Here is a 25,452-nt window from a genome sequence, read left to right as displayed (position 1 = left end):
AAAAAAGATTCTTATCATTGTTTTCTTTTTAGTAACAAATGTTAAATGTACATACGTTTCACATTTTTGTTCCATACTATATGGAACATACTATATTCCATACTACTTTCCAACTAATAGAATGCTGACATACAGTAGGCACTTAACTATCTGATTAACACACAAAGTAACCAAAGATTTGCATCTAAACTGTGTAGATTTTTAAAATAAACATAACAATCGTAAATGAATTAATGCAACAACTAAAAGCCTGTTTTATTTTAAGGAAGGGGATCCTTTCATAAATGAAGAATCATATGTAATCTGTCTCAAAGGTCTATTAAAGCAGATAATTCTTGTCTGCAGCAGAACAATTCCCTTCAACAGTGATGTTGTGAAACAAAACTAATACTTGCTTTTCAAACTAAAAATAATGGAACGATTTTTTTTTTTGGTGATGAAGATTGGCCCTGACCTAACATCTATGCCAATCTTTCTCTACTTTGTATGTGGGACGCTGCCACAACATGGCTTGGTGAGTAGGTCCACGCCTGGGATCCAAACCCGCGAACCTTGGACGGCTGAAGTGGAGCACGCAAACTTAACCACTACGCCACCAGGCTGGCCCCAGTAATGGAACAATTTTTATGTTAAGTAATTATGTTTCAGGAGACAGAATATAATCTAGGCAATAATGAGTTTTGCTAACACAGGAATCTGCTATTTGCCAATTAGTTCTTTGTACCACATAATGAAAAGGGTCAGCATTTTGTTTGTTTGTTTTTATTTTTTTTTGTGAGGAAGATCGGCCCGGAGCTAACATCTGCCAATCGTCCTCTTTTTGCTGAGGAAGACTGGCCCTGGGCTAACATCCATGCCCATCTTCCTCCTCTTTATACGGGACGCCGCCACAGCATGGCTTGACAAGCGGTGCATTGGTGCACACCCAGGATCCGAACTGGCGAACCCCGGGCCGCCTCAGCAGACTGCGCGCACTGAAGTGCTTGCGCCACCGGGCCGGCTCCAAAAGGGCCTGCATTTTAATTAAAGCAAATAAAGATGCCATGTATCAAATAATGTAAACATACAAACTCTACACAGTGTTTGATTACGTAATTAGAGATACTGACGAAAAATCTTTATAAATTAAGTTTAATATAATAAACACAAATGACTATATTCAAACTAATCAAGTAGCGTGCAGATCCTCTTTGCAGAAAACCAAGTGCCAATTTTTTACCAAAGATGAATGAGCAGATATTTTTGCGCTAAGGTTGATCAAGGGCTCATTGTATTTCATATGGTTGTGTGGGAAAATGAATTATTAGTTTATTATGGCTTGGGTCCACTCTCATGGTGCCTCACTTTTGTCATGGAAAGGGACTTTTTGTATCAATTTACTTCACAATCTTGTGATGAGTACTGGTGGAAGTGTTTAGACGAAGATAAATGAAAGTCTTACTGAGCCAAATCCATTTTATATAGATATGCAAATCAAATGGAAATGTTTTTTAGGAACTATGATGAGGTGGAAAGATTAATAGAATCAGTTTTCCCCTTAACAGAAATGATCTATCTTTAGAACTGCCTGATAAACAGTCTGGGACAGGGGCCAGCTTTTCTCAGACTAGGGCTAAATGCTGTAAAGAGATCCACACCACACAAGAATCCACTAAATGAACCGGCCCTGGCACAAAGAACACCTACATGATATCTTAGAACTGCCTGATAAACAGTCTGGGACAGGGGCCAGCTTTTCTCAGACTAGGGCTAAATGCTGTAAAGAGATCCACACCACACAAGAATCCACTAAATGAACCGGCCCTGGCACAAAGAACACCTACATGATATCTTAAACTAAATTTGGTGTCAGTATTTCTTCAGAAGAGTGACTAGAGATATAACTTAAATTCTGACCTTATCATCTGTCCCTTTCCTATCACCAATTTGACTAGAAACTCCTCAAACCCCAAGGACAGTCTTATCAGACTTTGAAACCACTGGAGTCCCTGGCATTGTTCCCTCAATAGAGCAAATTTGCATTAGATGCTACTTGGACTGAATTCCAGTTTTCTTTTTACCTTTTTGAAACACGATTTCAAGCATATAAAAACCTGTGGCTTGAGCCACAGCTTTATTTCTCTTTCAAAAGTAGCATAAATTGGTTGAAAATAATATTTCAGGATAAAGATATCCATCATCATTTTATTTACATCTCATGGTGAGTGTTTGACCTACTTTAGATTATTCTTGGGCCGGCCCCGTGGCTTAGCGGCTAAGTGCGCGCGCTCCGCTGCTGGCGGCCTGGGTTCGGATCCCAGGCGCGCACAGAGGAACCGCTTCTCCGGCCATGCTGAGGCCGTGTCCCACATACAGCAACTAGAAGGATGTGCAACTATGACATACAACTATCTACTGGGGCTTTGGGGGAAAAATAAATTAAAAAAAAAAAAAGATCATTCTCCTAATCCCAGATGACTAACTTGAAGGGTAGCACACTATAATTCTAAATAACGATTGGCTGTTTTTTAAAAGGGAAAGAATAAAATTTGAAACTAATGGTTCAAGAAGTCAGGCAGAGGGTTTCAATGAGAAAATAAAGAGGCTATTTTCTACAGCTCTCAAGGTTAACACTGTGGTCTAATAATTTATACTCTTCATTTAGGAGAAAAATTGTCAGCCTACTGAACCTAATTATACAGATTACAAAGCATAACTACATATAATCAAGCATAACTCAAATGTTTCTAATAAGTGCCAGTAATACATTATTTTTAAGAATTTATACAACTCTTATAAAAGAAAAACAATGGATTAAACAACCATTTATGGCTATGATGACTGTTTCTTGGAGACTTCTAAAATATGTCTGCCTCTAATGGGTGATTTTTCTTTACATCTAATCATTGACTAACTATTGACAGTCTTCTTAAAATCAAGCTGCAAAATCTTTCAAGAGGTGTTGATAAAGATGCTATTTCATTAATAAAAGCTGGCAATCATGTAGAAATGTAAAGAAAGCTTTGGGGTTCTGTTTTGGTCATATTAACTTAAAGCAAGGTTAGGGAAACTGATTCATCTTCAATGGCACCCCAAGCAATTACTAGCAGCATTCATCCTCCTTCCACATGCACTTCGTATTTTCTAGTCTCTTTCTCTCCCACAACTTCCCCCTTTTATTCCTTCTTCCTTTAGTCTGATTCCCCAGTCTATGTCGTGGGCACTTTTACAGACACAATTTAGCCTTCCCGTGGTACTCAAGGATTAAAAAAAATTTTTCCCTGACATCTGGCAAAGTAAACAAACAAATAAATACATTATCACTTGGAAAAGATCCACCACCACCAACTGCTTCTCCCTAAAAGATAAAGTAGGAGGGCCGGCCCCGTGGCGTAGCTGTTAAGTGTGTGCACTCCGCTGCTGGCGGCCCGGGGTTCAGATCCCGGGCGCACACCAACGCACCACTTGTCAGGCCATGCTGTGGCAGCGTCCCACATAAAGTGGAGGAAGATGGGCACGGATGTTAGCTCAGGGCCAGTCTTCCTCAGCAAAAAGAGGACGATTGGCATGGATGTTATCTAAAAAAAGATAAAGTAGAAAATCTTTTTTTGAACCCCACAATCTTATTCAATTACTGAAAAGTTACCCTTTAACAGACAGTTCTGCTTTTATCAATCACCATCATCATTCTTATTATCAGTGTCTTCATTATGGTGCTTAACATGTTATGTTCCCAACACCATGGTAAGTGATCTACATGAATTATTTCATTTAATCCTCACAATAATGAAGTCAGTTTTCCCCAATCTGACAAATGAAAAAAACTGAAGCACAGAGGGGTTAAGCAATTTGCTCAAGGTCATATTACAAGTAAATGGCAGAACTGGGACTGAACCCAGAGACTCTTAGCTTCTTGGTTAGAGTGTGTTACTTTCCTAAAGCTCTTGTGGTTTTTATAACTTTGATGTAAGAGGTCTATTATTAATTCATTCAATAAATATCTGAGTTTTACTGAACATCTGGCATTGTGGTACGCAATAGGATAAAAATAAAATCTAAGACAGACTGACACAAAATCACAAAAGCACAATAACAGTTGAAGATAATTAACACAATCATAAATGCTGCTTATAAATCAATCTGAACTTGGCTGCTAAAAAGATTTCTGAGAGATTTCTATAGTCAAAAAACCCGTAAGAATAGCTACTTTTGTATTATAGGTGTTCACTACTCATTCACCTCCCCTCTTATTTCTCTATGTTCTCACAAAGGTGCAGGAGTTCTGACTTTTTTTTCAGTATCAGTAACAACATATGTAGTAACAGTATTTCATTTCTGAGAAGAATCAGAAATGCTCCAAGATGAGCTTTCTGGACTGTGCAAATACTAACTTAGATTTATTATTACGACACTGGAAAAAAGCATGCCTCATCAACACCAAAGGTCATCTGAGAGGAGAGCAGATCACTAAGAGTGCTGGAAATTATGATCATACTTGAAGATAGGCTGGCAATTGGTTGCCTGGGCCAGTATTCCTCAGGGCTTCTCTTAGAACTCAATCAAAGGTGGCTCTGAGCCATGAGAGCTTCAGTATCCGTGAGGAAGAAAAGAGAAGGCCAGGATGCCCAGACCAAGGAACTCTAAGAGAATCTGGGTAATCTCTTCATTAACCAACCCCAATCCCATCATTGTACAACTAAGCCAGCAGCAGGGTCATGTAGGGTGAAACTAAGGCTTCCTTATATAATCCCAAGCTCAGGGTCTGGACTAGAAGATCCCCTAATAGACCAGCCAGAAGCACTGGAATTTCTACACAGAGAAACTTCCACAGGCTGCTTTTGCTGCCGATTCGAGAGCTGCCTGGTGTTAGTTAGTCCACTGCTACCAGCACGTTTAAGCCACTGGGCTGAACTTACATGTCAACTTTTCTGTGTACAGTTAGGCAATATAAAAGAGACTAAATGCTGACAATCACAAATTTACCAATAAGTCACCCAAGGCACTTTATTTTAAAAACACTTTTATAAATGCTCATTTATTTCCTACCCATTTCATTCTAAACAAGCAAACATCAAGAAATAAATGTACTTCAAGGGGCCGGCCTCACGGCTTAGCAGTTAAGTGCGTGCGCTCTGCTACTGGCGGCCGGGGTTCGGATCCCGGGCGTGCACCGACGCTCCGCTTCTCTGGCCATGCTGAGGCTGCATCCCACATACAGCAACTAGAAGGATGTGCAACTATGACATACAACTATCTACTGGGGCTTTGGGGAGAAAAAGGGAAAAAAAGGAGGAGGATGGGCAATAGATGTTAGCTCAGAGCTGGTCTTCCTCAGCAAAAAGAGGAGGATTAGCACGGATGTTAGCTCAGGGCTGATCTTCCTCACAAAAAAAAAAAAAAAAAGAAAGAAATGTACTTCTTATTCAGAAGTGAGACAAGTGAAAGAGTTTATTATATGTACTGCTTATCTTAGCCCTACCCAAAATTTCTGGAAGAGTGTCCTAAGAACCTAAGGATATTTATTGGAGGATGAGGACCAGAAAATGGGGAAATTTACAACTGCTACCATATGGTAACAGAGGAAACAGGCAGTTCTTTCAAGAAAGTTAACATTTTAACCTTTTTCTAATTTATGTTAAAAGTGGTAATGAGTTTCTATCAGAGACATGAAGGTAAACACAAAAAAAACCACAGCTGCATTTCACATTCTACCACTTACCGCTTTGCCCTTCATAACCTTGATTGATCCAAATTATTTTACAATTTAAATTTTTTGTTTGAAGCATTGGCACCAAAACCAACATTTTAAATTTTAGTTCCTGCTACCTTACAGAACCTGTTATACAATAAAAATATACACAAAAGTTAATCCTTTAACTAAACTTAAAACTTCACATAATACATGGAATTGATTTTGTGGCAAAAGGTGAATCTGATGCCCTGGTTTAAAATGTCATAAAAACACGTTAAAGTACCTTTTAATAGGGACACTTTAGCAAGGGGTTCATTTAGGTCTTGCTCATCCATTTGGGCGTCTACAGAGGGGGAAAAAAAGATAATTAAAAACAGTAGTCAGCTCTATCAGCAAACTATCATTATCAAAATAAGTAACTGAAATTTATACAGCTATTGTATTTGGATAGTTGAAAGTAGTTTTAACAATATATCCAAGATTCAAGAAAGTAACTTGATAAATGGAAGCATTGTTTTTTTCCCCAAACACAAACTTTGAAATCTCCACTCACATTAACCTGCATACCGAAACTGCTCCATTGGTAATAATAACATCTGCAGATTTATAAACATTAGGTTAAAACTCACCTGTAGTGTCGTCACTACTTTTTTCCTTGCTTGGACTCAGAGTATCTGATAAATCAGATTCCTTTGCTCTTGCCTGGCTTTCTACCAAGAAAAAAATAAAAGTAGAACCTCATTATAATTAAATAGCTTATATAAATAAAACTGCTTCAGGCTATGCGTGCTCTAAATGTACTGGTATGCAAAATACTTTTAAAATTAACTGAAGTCACTGAATCTCTTACTTCTGCACCACTCTAGTCCAAAATGGAATGCTGGCTATTACACGTAGCTTATATTAAATTATAATGTGGACTGTGTCTGCTGTGCAGAGGACTGGGGCTTTTGTTCAAGGCTGTCCACTGGCCAACTGGAAACAAAAACGAAGCAAGCTTTGCTAAAGTATTCACAGAACTGTAACAAATATAGCAAAATTCCCAGGGCCATGGGGACATTGTATGAAGATGATGAAAGAAAATGGCTCTATTATATAAAAACACAAATTAGGTTGCCTTAGTAATATTTATACTCATAATAAAACTCTAAAAAAATAAATCACATGTGCAACTATGACATACAACTATCTCCTGGGGCTTTGGGGGGGAAAAAAAAGAAGAAGGATTGGCAATAGATGTTAGCTCAGAGCCGGTCTTCCTCAGCAAAAAGAGGAGGATTAGCATGGACGTTAGCTCAGGACTGATCTTCCTCACAAAAAAAATAAATAAATAAAAAATCACAATTATTTGTTATAAAAGGAACATTTAAAACAAGAAAATTAACAGCCTTTTACATCTAAAGAAAATATAACTATACCTGAACCATACTGAGAAAAACTTAAAAAAAGTTTTGAAATTATTTGCAAGTGGTGTGCTGCCTGGTCCAATGAAGACATCCTCGGCCTAGTTTTCAACGAACTGCTCTCAAAAATATTAACTATAGGGGCCGGTGGCACAAGCGGTTAAGTGCGTGCGCTCCGCTGCGGCAGCCCGGGGTTCGCCGGTTCAGATCCCAAGTGCGCACCGACGCACTGCTTGTCAAGCCATGCTGTGGCGGCGTCCCATATAAAGTGGAGGAAGATGGGCATGGATGTGAGCCCAGGGCCAGTCTTCCTCAGCAAAAAAAAAAATAGAGGAGGATTGGCAGATGTTAGCTCAGGGCAGATCTTCCGCACACACACACAAAAATATATATATATTATATTAACTATAAGTCTAACAATTTATTAAGGATGACTGCAATTAATTAGGCCCTAGATCTTCATCTGTAATGGCACATCTGTGTATACTACGGCATGCACTAGGATAGCATTTACAGAGATGGTCATTTCTTTGACCACAATCCTATAGTTATCTCCCCATTCTCCACGAGGCCTCAGCCAAGATTTACATCTCAGAATTTAGCCATACTCTGGTCCTTGCATTAATTCCCACATGAGCTCTGTCTCAGTCAGGCCAGCCTCTTTACAGGGCTGAGGGACGCCAGCTCATTAGGGCCTGCAATTCTTTGCTTGAGTTTATATTTCCCTAAACTCAACGTTCATTCTCCCTACTTGGCCTATTCATTCTGTAAGATACAGCTTAAGCCCCATCACCTCTAAGGAAGTCTTCATTTCTCCAGCATGCTGCTCCTTTTTATTGCATCTTCTCTGAGTCGTGTGTTTTTGCAATTAATCATGTGCTATTTTATATCATTCTGTGTCTACATATCTTATTTCCTTAGTGAGATTATAAATTCACTAAGCATATGATTATTTTTTATAATGCTCTGCATTTGGCTGTACTGTTTGTGGTAATTTGTATGAAATTTTTAAATAGGCGTATCCACTTCTAGTACTTTTCCTAAGGAAATAATAGACTACATACAGCATACATAAGGACGTTCATTGCAACATTGTTCATTATGGAAAATATTCAAGATATATTCATTACTATTAAGTAAAAAAAAAAATCTGTTAAAGAATAGTATGTATAATATGACCCCATTTAGACTGAAAGTAGCTATACATTTAGCTATGAATTTTTAGTTATATATATTTATTCAAGTCTAGAAGGATCTACAACAGAGTTACCAATGGTCTTTTTTGGAGGTAGGGACATGGCAGACCTTTACTTTCTAACTTCACATAGTCATACATTATTTGAAAAATTATAGTGAATATAATTATAATCAACTGTGTTATAAACAACTAAATCAAGAGATATTTTCCATTTTGAAAGTAATCAGAAACATATCTAAAACCATTACTGTCAAAATATTTAGTACAATATTAAAATATAACTTGTTATGGCTATTCCATGTAAGAACACCCCTAGAATTTGTGGCTTAACTTGTGAAATGGGTGATGGATTACAAGAAGCCTTTTGCTTCTTTTCTCAGTGCCATTTCTAGTCAAAAGCGAACTGCTGAGAGACAGGGCGCTTATATTAGAAGTGAAGTCACCGACCACAGAGGCCCATGGGAATCCAATCTATGACCTCTGGTGCATTCATTCTGAATGTTGTAGTTTTGATCACAAAGTTACAGTCTCAAATAAGGCAGGCTAATACATCTAATCTATAAATAGATAGAAAAGGAACCACTCTGGGGGAATGGAAAAGAAAACAAAAATGACTCTCTTCTGATTTTAATATTCTTGGCAATTTTATGATCAAGATACTGAGATAAACCAAGAGAAATATATTTTCAAAAGTATTCTTATGGCTTAGAACAAAATTTTTTTTATATTTAGAGTATTAGCCAGGAAGGTAAAACTGCCTTAAAGGTGGGACCAAATCTACCATTAAGATCTTAACAAGAATATAAGTTCCATGAGGGCAGGGATTTTTGTCTGTTTTGTTAACAGCTGTATCCTCATTGCACAGAACAGTGCACAGCATATAGTAGGTGGTCCAAAAAAAGGATGATTGAAGGGACAAACCTACTTTGAGTAAGAAGGCAAGATTTTAGCAAGTCAAGTCATGATCCATCATTGTTGTGTCCTGATACTACAGTTATTACATGAAGGCAAACCAAATCTATTCAAGAATGAAATACAGGACCCAACAAATGAGTGGCAGAGTATCTACTTCTTTTCAAAACATCTATTCCTCAGTTATGAAGCAGCACCCAACTTTCTAGTATTAAAAAGTGATTACCGGTTGATTTTCTCTGAGTACTTAATCATTAAGAGGCATACCAATAGTATACAGAAGGAAATAGAAGAATAGCTACCGTCAATATCAAAATGTTCCCAAACTCAGAAATCTACAACAAAGTGACTATTTTCACTGTATCTTTGAGTAGACATAACGATGGATGGGCAAAACAAACATACTGGCCATAGACCACTTCCTACACCACTGGAAGCACTACTTGCAAAGAAAGCAAGGTTAAAAATCAAGAAGGGAAAGGAGAACTAACATTTGTTGGACACCAAAACAGTGCTTCCTGCTTTATAAGCAATATTTCATTAGATTCCCACAAAAGCCTGCAAGTTCAATATTGTCAATCCCATTCTACAAATGAGGAAACAGGTTTAAAGAGCTAAAGAAAGTTGCTTGAGGGCACATAGCTAGTTAGTGGTAGAACCTGGAGTTGAAACCAGCTGTTTTCTTTCCACTTCCATCCCTAAAGCTATTGCAAACATATAATGACTGCAAGTTGAGTTAGGGCTTTAACAGAAAGCATATGCAACCTATGATTACATTTTGCATTAGGTAAACTATCTGAAGGAAATATTAAGACTTGTAACTGCTGGTAATTGGCAATTTCTAGTAATATTTTCAATGCAGAAAAGAAAATTCTATAAAAAACATCACCAATGAAAGCATTTAAAAAATAAGACAATTCAGCCAAATCCAAAAGAAAATGTTTTACAGCCAGATATAAAGCATTTAAAATGTAACTTATTTCAGCCATCTAGTTTGTTACAAGGAGTAGTGTACCTCTGCATGTTAACTGTGAGAAGTGCTGGTAAAATTGTAGCGCTAGTAAAAGTGCCAGTTGACTGCAGATAGAAAAATGTCTGGGTATATAAAACTTGTATCTGGATTATCATTCTTAAAGGATGTATTTACTTGCATGGACTTACGTGTTATAATTTATTTAATAAATGCCCTTATTATTGGACACTTATGTTTTCCTCATTTTGCTTTTAAAACAACACTGAAACAAATACCCTTGCGTATTTGTCCAGTTTGTTCCTTAAGATAGAAACCCAGAAGTGGAATTGCTGGATGAAAAAAGCATGTTCTTTAAAGCTTTCAATACATATTTTATAGCCAGGTTTCAAAAGGAGATCAGTAAGATTGCACAAATCTTTTTCAATAATGACATCACATAATTCCAAGCAAATATATTCTAATTCAGAATGCATTAAATAGAAGCACTAAGATACTTTAATTAAAGAAGCACTGATTTTTTTTCTAAGGCTTTACTTCGACTGCAAAGTGTTGGCTTTTCAACCAACTAATCTGAATAGGTATTTAGGTGGTGAGGTAAAAGCTATTTTAAAGTCTGTTCTCATCTCACTTTAATAAGATGAAATAAACTGCCATCTGTACTAAAAATAGTTCACTGCTCTGAAACTCAATGCCTGTTTGCCAGAACAATATTAGTGATGCATATTCTATGCATTCTTTCCCCAAATATGGCATCTGCCATGCACAAAACTCAGAATGGAAGCCCCAGGTATTTGAAATAACACTATCCTTTTAAATATTTTTAAAAGCCAAATGGCACCAGTTACTGTCACAAAACAGAATGTGCTGAAGTTGAGTAGTCCAAACTTCTTTCACTCATTGTTTTAACTGACCAAAATGATTGCGAATCTAGTTTTAAATTTTACACTCATATGTTCTGATGAAAGTCCTAGAATGATAATGAGCATATCCCACCAAATTTATTTGCCCCATTTCCCTATGCATAAAAGTGACTTGACAATATGATGCTTTAAAATCCATTTTTCTTCTATAAATCTGATAATTGTAGCAGAAAAGAATAGAATAAACTACATCAGACAATTACAGGACTGACTATTCATTATAAAATATAAGAAGATTCTACATAATCACTTTTGTTTAAATCAAATTAAGATGCCAATAATTAAGAAAATATTAAATATCATAAGGAATGTTAAAGGTACAATAACCAAAAAAATGGAACTGTAAGTATTTTTCACTTGTTGTTTCAAAAAAGATTTACATTGTGTTTGATCAAAATTTTGAGATCAAAGCTGAAAATAATGCTGGAAGTGAGACAGAGAGATTGTAACAAATCTTTAATACCTAAGAACAAATCTAAGCATTTAAAAACACATACACATACCCATTTAAAAAGAAACTTTCCAATTAAGATATCCTTCTTAAAACAAAACTCCAACTATTTTATATTATTATCTGATACTGGATTGCCATTTTGTAAGCTATAAGAAATACACTGATGAAATAAATACTATCAATAGTATTTACAGAAATAAAATAAAATACTATGACTTTGGAAAAGTACACTAACCTTCATTATCCAAAGGAGCTGTCAAAACCCACAGAAAAATCCCACAGAAAACCCACAAAAAACGAACCTTTTGAAAGCTTTGTTTCTTCTACCACTTTGGTTAGATGACCCTCGACGATCAGCCTCTCTGCCAAAGAAAATAAACATTAGTATCCAAGCCCAAACCGAGTAGCATTTCCCTGAGCGGGGCAGTGTAACACATTCCATGACCAAATTTAAAGATGATAACATTACTCCCATGACTAGGCTTGAACAAAAACTTGAACCTGAAAGAGGAACTAAGGGAATTCGAACTATCATATAGCAATTAGGTTAATGCAGAAATCTGGGGGTAGGGACACAATTTGCCTTTTATTTTCATTAGTTTTCATGTTATTTAAAAAGCCTAGATCTTTTTTAAAAGGACTCAGAACAAAGCAAGCCACTCTTTCAAAATCAAGGATATTAAGTTGAAATAAAGGAAGTCTGAGAAGGTATTTTATATAAATAAAGAAGTAATACAAATTATGTTATATCAATAGTTTACTTTTCCCTATTCATACAATTCAGCCTATATGACATGTTTCAGTGAAATGAATCATTTTAGAAGAGCTAATTGTTTTTAAAAATTTTAAAGATATTTCTGTTTTGTTTTATGGGGGCTTCTCTGTAAATGTATAATGTAGCTTCTTTATAATTTATTTAAAGTCAGATTTTCATACTCTGCATTTCACTGAGAAAGACATCTATTCTGTATATCCCCTTGTTTAATCCTGACATACAGGTCTCCTTCAATTTACACTTTTGCAGTATGTGAAATAATTTCTCTATTCTTTCACTCTTCAACCTACTGCAACTTGGTCTACACCCACACTCAACCACTGAAACTGTTCCAAGATCACGATAACCTCCTATCTGCCAAAGCCCATGGTTCCTTTTAATAATTTTCATTTCATATAGGATCTTTGCAGTATGTGGCACTGTTTGCCCCTGCCTCCTTAAAAAAATATTTTTAAGTCAAAGTAACAGATTTCAATAACTTTAAAAGGCATTAGCCTTACAAGATGTATAATGTAAGCTGTCCTATCCAGCCTCTGTCCTACTCCACTGCATTCCTGAAATTCAATTCCGAGAAGCAACAACTTTTAATTTTTAGCCATTTCTTCTGGTATTTACATTTATATTTCTAAATAATATATTGCTATTTCTCTTTTCCATTTTAGACATTATTTACTGATAATCTCCTATAGATGATTAAGCTCTCATACCCTACTATCACCCTCATAAGAATTACATTTTGTCCATCTATAATCAGTATTTATATTATGACTATTATAATATAGTCATATAATATGCTATGATTATATTACTCTTCATGCATAACATTTAGTATTTTTGGAGCTTAAAATGCCTTGTTTTGTTTTGCTAATTTTTTATATATCTATCTCCAAGAGCCCAAGTTCTCACAGAACCATAAAACTCTCCATATTAACATATCAAACGTATCAGGTAATCTATCATACTATATATCCCTGTCCCTCCCTTTCCCCAGCCCTTTAATCTTCCTGCTCCAGTCTGGACTATATCCTGTGCAAAATCCTCTGCCTCCAGATTCCAAATCTTCCTCTTCCTGTTTTATTCCCTTGTTTTAGAGTAACACATCCTCTGATAATTACCTAAAAAGGAGTGGACAGAAGGTAAAGCTTTGTGACTTTGTTCCTCTGAGAACGTTAGTATTCTACCCTTACATTTGACTGATGGTTTGACTAGATACACAATTCTATACGAAATAATTCTCCTTCAGAATTTTGAAAGCACTGTTCCACTGTCTTCCAGCTTCAAACTGGAAGGTGAGTCTAATGCCAGTCTGAGTCCTGCTCCTCAGTATGCACAGTAGAGACTTCTTGTGCTCAGCAATGCCTGGTTTGCCTGTCCTTTCTGGGCACCTGGGAGGACTGCATGTTCCAACTCCCTAGGCACCGAGGAAGGTCTATACGACTGGTTGTAGCCACAGACAAAGCATCTAAGAGAGAGAAGGAGTTTTCTACATTTCTCTCTGCCCCTACTCTAGAAATCATGTGTTGCGATGGCAACATCCTAAGATGATAAAGCTCCCATTAGCCAGAGTGTTCTCCCTCACCAAGGACACGTAGCATGAGTGAAAAATAAATGTTTGTTAAATTATGCCATTAAAATTTTAGGGTTTATTTATTGCTAGGTTATAATTTAGTTTATTATGACTAATAAGTATGAGAGCCTTTGTTTCTCTCTGGCAATTTTCAGAATCTTCTCTTTATTCCTGGTGTTCTTAAATTTTATATACCTCAGTATATGGTCTATTTTTTTTAAATTGCAGTTAAATTCACATAACATGAAATAATCATTTTAAAGTGAAAAATTCAGCGGCATTTAGTACATTCACAATGTTAGGAAACCACCATCTCCATCTATTCCAAAACATTTTCATCCTTCCAAAAGGAAACCTCATACTCACTAAGAATTTACTTCCCATCCTGTCTTCCCAGTCCCAGCCATCACTCCTCTGCTTTCTGTCACTATGAATTCCTATTCTGGATATTTCATATAAATAGAATCATACAATATGTGACTTTTTGTGTCTGGCTTAGTGTGTAGTCTTTTAAAATACATTGTATTAAGCATTCAGTGCATCCTTTCAGTTTAGAAGCTCATATCTTCAATTCTGGGGAATTATCTTGTATTCTGTTTCATTGATAAATTCTCTTTTCTCACTCCTCTTCTTCCATTGTCTCCTTTCCCATACTCTGGAAATCTTATTATTCAGATGTTAGATCTCTAGGATCAATTCTCTAATTTTCTTAAATTTGCCCTCTTTTTTTCCTTAAAAACAAAATGAAACAAAAAAAACCCCTCTTGTCTTTTTTGTTATATTTTCTGGAATATTTCCCCTACTTTCTCTTCTAATCCTTCTACTGGTTTAATTTTTTAAAAAACCTCTAGTATTTATATTTTTAGTGTTCAAGAATTCTACTTGCACTCTGCTCCTTTTTAAAAATAGCATCTTTATCTTGTTTCATCCATGAAACATCTTATCTTCCTGAAGAAATTAATCATACTTTTTAAAAAAACATCTTTTTCTGCTTCTTGTATTCTTCCTGTTTCTTCTCTAGTCACATTTTCTGTTTGCTTTTTATTTGTTTTGATCTCTGTCTTTCTCAGCAGAGAATTTCCTCAAAAGTTTGGTGATCTTGGCTGTCTCTTCATATTTAAGGGTGAGGCAATACAAAGCTGACAAAGTTCTGTGTGGATGAACAGTACTTGTTATCTGCTGGGCTGTACAGTGGCAGTTTGTTGGGAGACATTCAAATGTCAGTATCAGTAAGTATTTTCTCTTGGTCTGATCAGTTTTCCAGGGTAGAATCTTCTAACTTCCTTTCTGGGGAGTGTAAACCTGGTGACCAGCCTTCTGACTTGGTACACAGACTTTCACTTAATTCTCCCACACCTTTTTTTCGGTAAGATGCTCATACCCCACCCTCAGCCATGTCTAAACTACCCCAGTCTAGAGACTCTCCATTTTAGCCTCCAGAGAGCAAATGTCCAGTCTTTTTGTGGGAGGAAAGAGACACTTGGCTGTCTGCATGGACTGGGGGAAAAAAAATGAAGGTCAAACAATTCCTTATATAAACTCTCAATCTTGCTTTTAGCACCACCCTGCACTCTTGCCCTGCCTGAGAGGTATTAAATGCCTCTGATACCCGAGCCACAGTTTTAACTTGCTTTTTTTTTTTGCTTCCTTCACACCACCTCCCCCTTGCAGGCCCTTAAAAAAGAAAGAATGAAAACCCAAATCTCTTCCCACTCAAATATCTGTTTTACATCTTCCAAAATTTTGTTGACATCTATTATCTGCTGTAATCTCCATTCCCATTCTCTTTGTCCTTGTGATCTCATGCCTTTTATAATCTCTTACTATGAATGGGTCCATTTACTATATTTAATCAAAAGTTTATTGCCTCCCTCTAACACTCTTTTCCTTTGACTTCTAAGATACCACTCATTCCTACTTCTTTTATGTGCTTGCCTGTTCCTTCCTTCTCAGCCTTTCATTGGCTTTCCTTTCTTCTGAGTGTGATCTAATATGTGTGCTACAACTTGAGAGCAAAAACCAAACAATCTGATTAAGAAAGGGGCAAAAAGAGCTGGCCCCGGTTTGGTTCCCGGGCATGGACCTACACCACTTGTCGGCAGCCACGCTGTGGCAGCAACCCACATACAAAATAGAGGAAGATTGGCACTAATGTTAGCTCAGGGCGAATATTCCTCAAGCAAAAAGAGGAAGATTGGCAACAGATGTTAGCTCAGGGCAAACCTTCCTCAGGAAAAAAAAAACGGGCAGAAGATCTGAATAGACATTTTCCCAAAGAAGACATACAGATGGACAACAAGTACATGAAAAGATGCTCAACATCACTAATCATCAGGGGAATGTAAATCAAAACCACACTGAAATACCACTTCACACCTGTTAGAAGAGGTATTATCAAAGATAGGAAATAACAAGTGTTAGTAAGAACGTGGAGAAAAGAGAACCCTTGTACACTGGTGGCAGGAAAGTAAACTGATGCAGCCACTATGGAAAACAGTACGGAGGTTCCTAAAAAAATTAAAAACAGAACTACCATATCATCCAGCAATTCCACTTCTGGGTATTTATCTGAAGAAAATGAAAGCACTAACTTGAAAAGATATATGCACCCCCATGTTTACGGCCGCGTTATTTACAACAGCCAAGATATGGAAACAACCTAAGTGTCTCTCAATGGGTGAATGGATAAAGAAATTGTGGAATATATATACAATGGAATATTATTTAGCCATAAAAAAGAATGAAATCTTGCCAGTTGCAACAACATGGATGGACCTTGAGGGCATTAGGCTAAGGGAAACAGTCAGACAGAGAAAGACAAATACTGTATGCTTTCTCTTATATGTGGAATCTAAAAAATATATATATATATATATATATATATATTTATATACACATAAAAATAAAAAAACTAAGCTCACAGAAGAAGAGAAGAGATTGGTGGTTGCCAGAGGCAGAGGGCGGGCAAAATGTAGAACACAAAAGCGATATGTAAAAGAACTGAAAGATCTGACCTCAAATAAATGAAAATTTTCTGTATGATCAAACTCACCATAAACAAAGGTAAAGGGCAAGTGGCAGACATGGAGAAAATATTTTAAAAACAAATAACAGATAAACTGGCTGACCCCGTGGCTTAGCGGTTAAGTGCGCGTGCTCTGCGACTGGCGGCCCGGTTCAGATCCCAGGCGCACACCAACGCACCGCTTCCCCGGCCATGCTGAGGCCGCATCCCACATACAGCAACTAGAAGGATGTGCAACTATGACATACAACTATCTACTGGGACTTTGGGGGAAAAAAAGGAGGAGGATTGGCAATAGATGTTAGCTCAGAGCCAGTCTTCCTCAGGAAAAAGAGGAGGATTAGCACGGATGTTAGCTCAGGGCTGATCTTCCTCACAAAAAAACAAAACAAAAACAAAAACAACAGATAAACTCATTCATTCACTGAACAGTTAATTAGGGGTTGCCTACTATGTGCCAGACACTGTCCTAGGTGCTGGAAATATTAGAATGAACAAATGACAAAATCCCTGCCCTCCTAGTTCTTACATTCTAACGCAGCAGGGAGGGACAGGCAATAGAGAAATAAGCGAATAGTATGTCAGATGGTGGTTATGGAGAAAAATAAAACAGGGAAGGAGGAAAGAGAATAGGGGGAAGGCAAGCAAAGATGTGAAGCCCTCCAAAAATGTATAAGAAAAAGTCAAACAGCAATAGAAAAAGGGGCAAAGAACAGCAACATAGAATTCACAGACCAACAAATGCAAATTCCAGTAAACATGTGAAACTCATGGTCTACTCACTGAAACAATGCCATGGTATTATTTGCCCATTAGGTTTGCAAACTCTCAGTATTGGGAGGGGTAGGTAAATGAGTAATCTAGTGTCCTTTTGGTGGGAATCCAAATTGGTATCATTTTTTTAGAGGGCAATTTGGCAGGACCTATCCAAATGTTGAAAGTGCATGTCCTTTGACCCACAACCCTTCTGTGTATCACTCTGGAAAGAGAAAGACTTATACAAAGATTTCCAATCCAGCATTGTCTGTACTGGGGTGGGGGTGGGGGTGGGGGAACAGAATACAAAATTTTTATAGTTCTACCAAGCCAAAAAAAAAAAAAAAAGTTAGTCTTCAAGATCTCTGTCAACAACAACAACAAAATTTCTTTTTTAATGGCATTAACTACCTACTACACTTGAATAATTTCTCAATGTTGATACCTAAATCCAGCTCTCTCTCTTAGGTCCCAGAATCCTATTGGTTAACAACTTCTCAGACATCTTCATCCAGAAATCCAGAGGAACTTAATCTCACCATGTCTAAAACTGAATTTATCTTCTCTTCCTTTCTCCTAGATGGGTTTGGTATCTCTCCTCTCCTCTTCCATAGCTCTTCATTCATATCTCTATTATGCTATACTGCAACTATCTATTTATGTCTACCTTTCCCAACATAATATGAACTCTTTGAGGAATATACTCATTCCTTCAAATATTTACTGTGCACCAGTTACAGTGCTGGGCATTCCTCACACATTACCAAGATAAATGTGACAAATCTAGGAATTTAGTGTCTAGTGAAAGCAGGTAGGTATCTTAATTTAATTCCCAACACAGTTCTGACACATAATACAGGTTCCACAAATGCTTGTTACATGAATATAGCAAATAATAAAATAAAATAAACACAGACTTTTTTTTTGTCTTTCTTTTCTCTCTCTTTTTTTTTTTGTGAGGAAGATCGGCCCTGAGCTAACATCCGCCAATCCTCCTCTTTTTCCTGAGGAAGACAGGCCCTGGGCTAACATCCACGCCCATCATTCCTCTACTTTATATGGGATGCCGCCACAGCATGGCTTGACAAGCGGTGCGTCGGTGCGCGCCCGGGATCCGAATCGGCGAACCCCGGGCTGCCACAGCGGAACGCGCGCACTTAACCGCTTGCGCCACCGGGCTGGCCCCTATAAACACAGACTTTGAAAGCCATTCCAACCTTTTTCTAGTATGTTAAAAATCTAAGAACCGCCTTGTTTAAAAAATTATAAATACACATTAGAAGTAATTTATTGCTCAAAACTCTCTCACCCTTAGAACAAAAGCTGAAGTCCCTACCATGACCTACAAGGTCTAGATGATCTAGTCCAAGAGTCAGCCAACTACAGCCCTGCAGGGCCAAATCCAGCCTGCTGCCTGTTTGGTAAACAAAGTTTTATAGGAACACAGCCAGGTCCAATCATTTACATATCGTCCATGGCTGCTTTCCACTATAATGGCAGAGTTTAGTAGTTGTAACAGAGACCTTACAGCCTGCAAAGCCTAAAATATTTACTATCTGGCCCTTTATTTTTTTTAAAAAAGGCATTTTTATTGTTCTAAAACTCCAATTTCAGAACCACCTTGGGTTTTTACAGTTTCTCTCTATCTCACACAGTCTTTCTCTAAATACATGTACAACTCACTCAGCTTAGTCCAAAATCTGTTCAAATCCCCATGACTACCTTTGTCACTCCCTATCGCCTTATATTCTTTTATTTTTCTTTAGTGGACTTATCACTACCTGACATACTATTTACTAGTTTATTAGTTTTTGTCTCCTCAAGAAAATGTAAACACCATGAAGGCAGAGTTTTCTTTGTCTTGTTCATTTCTATACCCCCAACAGCTAAAATAATGCCTGACATGTACATTGTAGATGCGTAAGAAATATTTGCTGAATGAACGCATTGAGTCTCTGTTTTTAAAGGGATAAAACTTGGAAAAAGTAATTTGAATGTTTTCCTCATTCTAAAAACTAAGGATTAAATATATGTAAAAAGTTTTGAACAGTACTAGTATACAAGTGCCCAATAATAATTACCTGCTGCTATTATCACTATTGAAATTATTGAAGATTATATTATCAAATCTGGTTAATCATTAGTGGCCTGTGATTAAAGAATTAAGGAAAAGAATATTGTTTTTTAAAAAGTTTCTGATCTCTGTTTCTCAAACTTGGGGTAGAGACCTCAATTCTTCAGGAGTACTAAAAGGCAGAGACATCTCAGAGACCCAAAAGAGAACTTCCATGTAATGATAATTGCAGGTCTTGAAAGAGCTATTTGCCTTGGCACAACTGAAAGATAAAGTAGAGGATTTTCTTTCTTTTTTAAAACTCCCTCTTTTTGAGGGATACTGTAGAGAGATAATTATTCATTTGTCCCTACTTTAAAACCATATTTATTCATTGTGAAAAATAACACTCAGAAAGGGGCATAAAACACAAAGATGCAAGTTAATAAATTTTTTTAAAGCAAATATCCTTATGACTACAGCCCAAGTCCAGAAATAGAACCTAATCACCACTCCCTGAAGCCTTCCACATTCTCCTTTCCAATCAAAACTCCATCAAGGTAACTACTACCTTAACCTTTGTGGTATTTAATTTCTTGCATTTCTTTACAATCAAGCTACCTAAATATACATGACTAAATAATTTAATATAATTTTAGTGGTTTTGAATTTTATATAAATAGAATACTATAGGATGTATTCTTTTGTGCTAGGCCTCTTTTATCCAATATACCTCAGTGTATTTATCCATTTGACTACTGCAGGTCTTTTTGGGTTATTTCCAGTTTTGAACTACTGTAAATAATGCCGCTGCAAACATTCTTAAATTTGTACCTCATATATATGTGTAGGCATTTCTGTATAGAACCTACCAAACAGTAGTAATGATGGGTATAATAAGTTTGACAACATTTGAGAACCATCACCTAAGCACTTAGTTTTGTCCGAAAACATACAATGGAGTTGCAAAAACTGTCAAATCTTGTCAAAGACTGAATAAGAACAGAACCAAGTTTATTTCTTGGTTAATAAAAATAAATTATGTACTAACTATATTACCACGTGGCACAAAATAAAAATGAGAAACAATGCATTCAAAAGAAGCTCAAAGGGAGCACAGGTGTGCCTAGACTGGATTAAGTTCTTTTTTTCCCTGGTCTTCTCTTGGATTAAGTTCTTAAAGCTAAAGAGCCCTGGCAGCTTCCTTATATGACAGCTACAACCAATTGAAAGCAGAAGATAAACTCAAACAGCACTGACTAACGGATACTGATGTCAGTTGCCTAGGGATCCTAAACAAACTGAAAGAAGAGTAGATGAATATAGAAGAACTGCATAATCTGCTGTTGTAACTGCCAGCCTGGAAAACAGACTAGGTTGGAGGACTAATAGAATATTAGTAAATCTCAAAGTCAGGTTTCATTCAAAAAATAATATTATGACTAGGGCACCAAAATAATGTACTTGAGATCAAATTTTTTAAACAGCATACTGGTATTTAAAAAGTTAGACAGTCTCTAGATTGTCAGAAACATATTACTTTAACAGGAACAATAAAGCTAGATCAATCAGCTTTCACTGTCCTGAGACTATGAATAAAAAGGAAGAAAACAAGTTACTTCAACAAGAAAGTTCCTGCTAACACCCTTCTCCACCCCCGCCAACAAGTTTTCTACCTACTAGTTAACATGTACTTCTGTGTGCTAGGCACTACTAAGAGTGCTTAGTAAATATGATCTCATTTAATTCTCATAATAATCCTATGAAGTAGGTACTACCATCCCATTTTATAAATGAGGAAATCAAGTTTTCAAGAGTTCATACCGCCAGCAAGGGACCAAATGAGAATTCACATCAAGGGTCCTCTGATTTAATTCTAAATGTGATAAATAAAAATGGGCTACAGTCACCTAAAAGACCATTAAAGGGAAATGCAAAGAAACTGAGATTAGAATGAACACCAACATACAATCAAACTAAAAATTAACAATCAGCATTCGACATCAAGCCAACAATTTATTTCTCTTCAGAGAGTAGGCATTCACAAAGCAGAAATAGAGCTTTTAGAACCTCATAGGGGAGGCCCTGTGAGGTTGCTAATTTTAATACAGACTTTCACAAGGTTATTCGTTTCTGCAGCAAAATAAAATCAGTTAAAGCGATTCTTGCTATAGAAGATAGCCTGCCCTTTCATAAAAACAGTGCCAGAAAGCTATTTGTCCTAAAACCAAAGAACAAGGAAGAACAAAAGAGAAAAAAAAATTTAATTTGAGGATAGATTGAAAACTAAATTAAATGGACCGATTTCAAGAATACAGAAACAGATCTTTTTTAAAAAAAAAGGAGGGCCGGCCTGGTAGCTTAGTGGTTAAGTGTGCGCGCTCCGCTACTGGTGGCCTCAGTTCAGATCCCGGGTGCACACCGACGCACCACTTCTCCGGCCGTGCTGAGGCCACGTCCCACATACAGCAACTAGAAGGATGTGCAACTATGACATACAACTATCTACTGGGGCTTCAGGGAAAAAAAAAAAAGGAGGAGGATTGGCAATAGATGTTAGCTCAGAGCTGGTCTTCCTCAGCAAAAAGAGGAGGAGTAGCATGGATGTTAGCTCAGGGCTGATCTTCCTGACCAAAAAAAAAAAGGAGCAGTCTACAAACAAAAACACTGTTGGCATGAATTTAAGACTATCTTCTGTGCAGTTATACTGGGAGAAAAATCTGGTAGAAATGTTGGAAAGCTAGCTGACTGGGGAAATGGTTGGTACAATTAAACAAAAACCCTCCAATATATCCTAGATCGGACAACTACTCTAAGAACAAAGAAATAAATATTAGCAACATCTAGTTTAAACTCAAGAGTTTTAATATAATGGGGATATAAACTACTATAAGCAGGAACCACAGCAAGTATTTTCTAGTCTTTGTTATAAATAAACTGCTTTGGCTTAGAGAAATAAAAGTTTAAAAAATGAAAATTCAAAAATCTGTTTCAAGTAGAATATTTAATCAGAATAATCCGGAGATTGTTCAGAGAGGCTGATCTCATAGAATGATGAAAAGTAAACAGTCACACAAGCAACACTGATTCAATGCATTACTCCAAATAAGGCAATTTCTATGTGAGAGCAAAGCCTTAAGAGAAAGGAGGGAATGAGAGAAGCATACACAGACAGTGACTGTAATTTCAAAATGGGGGTGGGAGGCAGGGAGAAAATTCTTTAAAAATCAAGAAAAAACAATAAAAAATATTAAAAGTACTAGACTTTTGCCTAATAATAAAAACTGTTAAGTCTCATAGTAAGCATGGATTAAGAATACAGACATGAGGTTTATTTCAGAGCACTTGTTAACTCCATCATCAAGAGGCAGATGCCCTTGGGGGAGGGGGCAGTTTGTCTCTAAAAAGCAGACCTCAGAGGAAAGGTTCTCTGGCACTCCGCAGTGATGCCTCTACACCCACTGGGACAACAGCAGCAAGAGAAATCAAAGGGGCAGGCAGCAGTCCAGAGAAAGCTGTCTTTCACTCTATGGCCAGGAAGTGATGGCAGCTGTCCACATCCTTAGATTCTCTACCTTTTACCCTTCATCCTTTCACTCAGCATACAAGTTAATTAAGTGACAGTTCAAGGAATATGTATAAGACAGATTTAGAGACACACGATTTACAAGTTAATATACAATATAATACAACAATACAATATAATATACAAGTTAATCAAGTGACAGTTCATGGAATATATATATATGAAACAGATTTAGAGATACACAATTTGTTAACTCGGAAAGCATGTTTAGCAGAACACAAAAGTCTCAATGTATTCATTAAGTTTATATGGTAAACCTTGAGTAACTAAAATTTGCTGGGAACACGGAATGTAGAGTTCTGCTTAACCAAAGTTCATGTCTGAATTCCTGAAGAAGAAAATATCGTTAGAGCTTTTTACCAAGTTCCACTAAAGTTACTTGTTAATTCTAGACTTTATATGGCATATTTTTATACAGAAAATTTATTTTACAGTTCTGGAATTAAGCAAAAGGTTCTTTAAATCTGTTCAAAATCCAATCTCAGTGCCTGGGATTAAAAGCTTTTCTCCTAAAAGAGAATTAAAAGAAACACAGTCTGTTTTACCATATAAGGAAAACAAATTGAAATGTGTTCCAACTCATTTAATCAAAATCACCTTGTAAAATGGAGAAAGCCAACAACCAGATCATTCTCTTATGGATTCATACACATAAACTGAAAAAAATATGTCAATATATTAAAAATAGACATGATGAATCCTATGCAAGTGAATTATTTGCTTTCTAGCTTTTAAAACACAAGGCAAATTTATACTATACAAGCCCAGTAAATAACGAAAGCTAGGAACTTAACATTTGCTTTTTAAAAGACTGGAAACAAGAATATGAAGTATCACTGCTCACAGAATATACACTTGATGTTCAAGATCATAAATCAGTTCAAGATGCCTATCAATGAAAATAATAGCAAAAAAGCACGTGTCCGCTCGTCAAAAAATAATCCAAAATTGTTTCAAAAGTTCATGTGAGTAAGATTCTTGCTGAATTTGCCTTGCTTGCCATGATACTAAACACAACAATTTCTATAATGGCAGCATGTCATAAAATAATGAAAATGTCCCTTCTGCCAACAAATCAAACCAGAGGTAACCCTTATAATCCTTACTATGCCATCTTTGGCTATCCAAATTTAAGGAACCAAACAGATTCAGATAATGGGCTATATCCCTAGATACCTGAATTTACAGTCCAAACTTCTACTATTTATACTTAGGAACCCAATGGATTCAGATGGTTAGGAATACTTATATTTTATTTTTTCTATACTTTGGTTCACTCTTTGTCCACAAAAATAGGATTTTATATTCTCATTTTTCCCTCCATGTACCACATTTAGCATTTTCCCATGCCATTACATAGTCCTCATAAACATTATTTTATTGGCTAATATCCTCATTGAGGGGATTGCCATAATTTACATAATTTCTGCTCTAACTCTGAATATTTATTTGGCCCATTCCCCACCCCCCCAATAACTATGACATAATAAAAATCTCCAAACATCTTTTTCTTTCTTTAAAACAAACATTATTCTGTGTTATAATTACAGCTAAATATTTTACACATTTTATAATAATATTTTAAATGATTTTTGCAAACTTAGTAAAACATTCTTTTGACAGTTTTCTGTTCTTATTTCTTTGGGTTCAAAATATAAATCCCAAAAATTCAAAATAAAAATAACTTATTAAAAAAGGGCCACATATAACAAAACTAAGTATAAAATTCTTCTCCCAAAGATTTATATTTTAGATTATACATTCTACTTTTAGTTGGTTTCAGTGAGTACCAATTATTTTGCCCCAATTTCCTGGAAAAGTGAGATTGAGAGATCAGAAGATAACAAAAAGATGTACTAATCTTTGCTTTATGAAAAAATTTTAAAGGACAAAGAAATATGCCATATTTATTAAACAATTTGCCTCAAAGTAATGTTAAACTTCCATTTAACATTATAGACTCTAAAATGGACAAAAACAGAAGCTCTTCTAAAAAACATTAAATGAAATTCCAGGTTTCCTTAAAGCTTCTCTCAGGAGTATAAATATTTGATCTGTTGAGTTAGCGTCTGCTATAATTACCAGGTATGATCCTTACAACCCCCAAGTGCTCCTGAGATTATGTGTGTGTGGGGGGGACCATACATGTGTGCACACCC

The 25,452-nt window shown here is 36.4% G+C and overlaps 1 protein-coding gene across 16 annotated transcripts in view; it reads right to left on the bottom strand.

Moving 5' to 3' along the window:
* Window positions 1–25,452, bottom strand: part of SLMAP (sarcolemma associated protein) — a 153,529-nt gene that overhangs the window by 23,513 nt on the left and 104,564 nt on the right. For all 16 annotated transcript variants that reach the window (XM_058561763.1, XM_058561826.1, XM_058561790.1 and 13 more), the window contains 3 exons: window positions 11,834–11,893; window positions 6,301–6,381; window positions 5,955–6,014 (listed from right to left, as the gene is read on the bottom strand). In XM_058561763.1, coding sequence (XP_058417746.1) covers window positions 5,955–6,014; window positions 6,301–6,381; window positions 11,834–11,893 — 201 coding nt within the window. The remainder of the gene's footprint in view (window positions 1–5,954; window positions 6,015–6,300; window positions 6,382–11,833; window positions 11,894–25,452) is intronic.

Source organism: Diceros bicornis, chromosome 2, assembly GCF_020826845.1.
Source record: "Diceros bicornis minor isolate mBicDic1 chromosome 2, mDicBic1.mat.cur, whole genome shotgun sequence".
NCBI lineage: Eukaryota > Metazoa > Chordata > Mammalia > Perissodactyla > Rhinocerotidae > Diceros > Diceros bicornis.
This window is presented reverse-complemented; position numbering and strand designations above follow the sequence as displayed.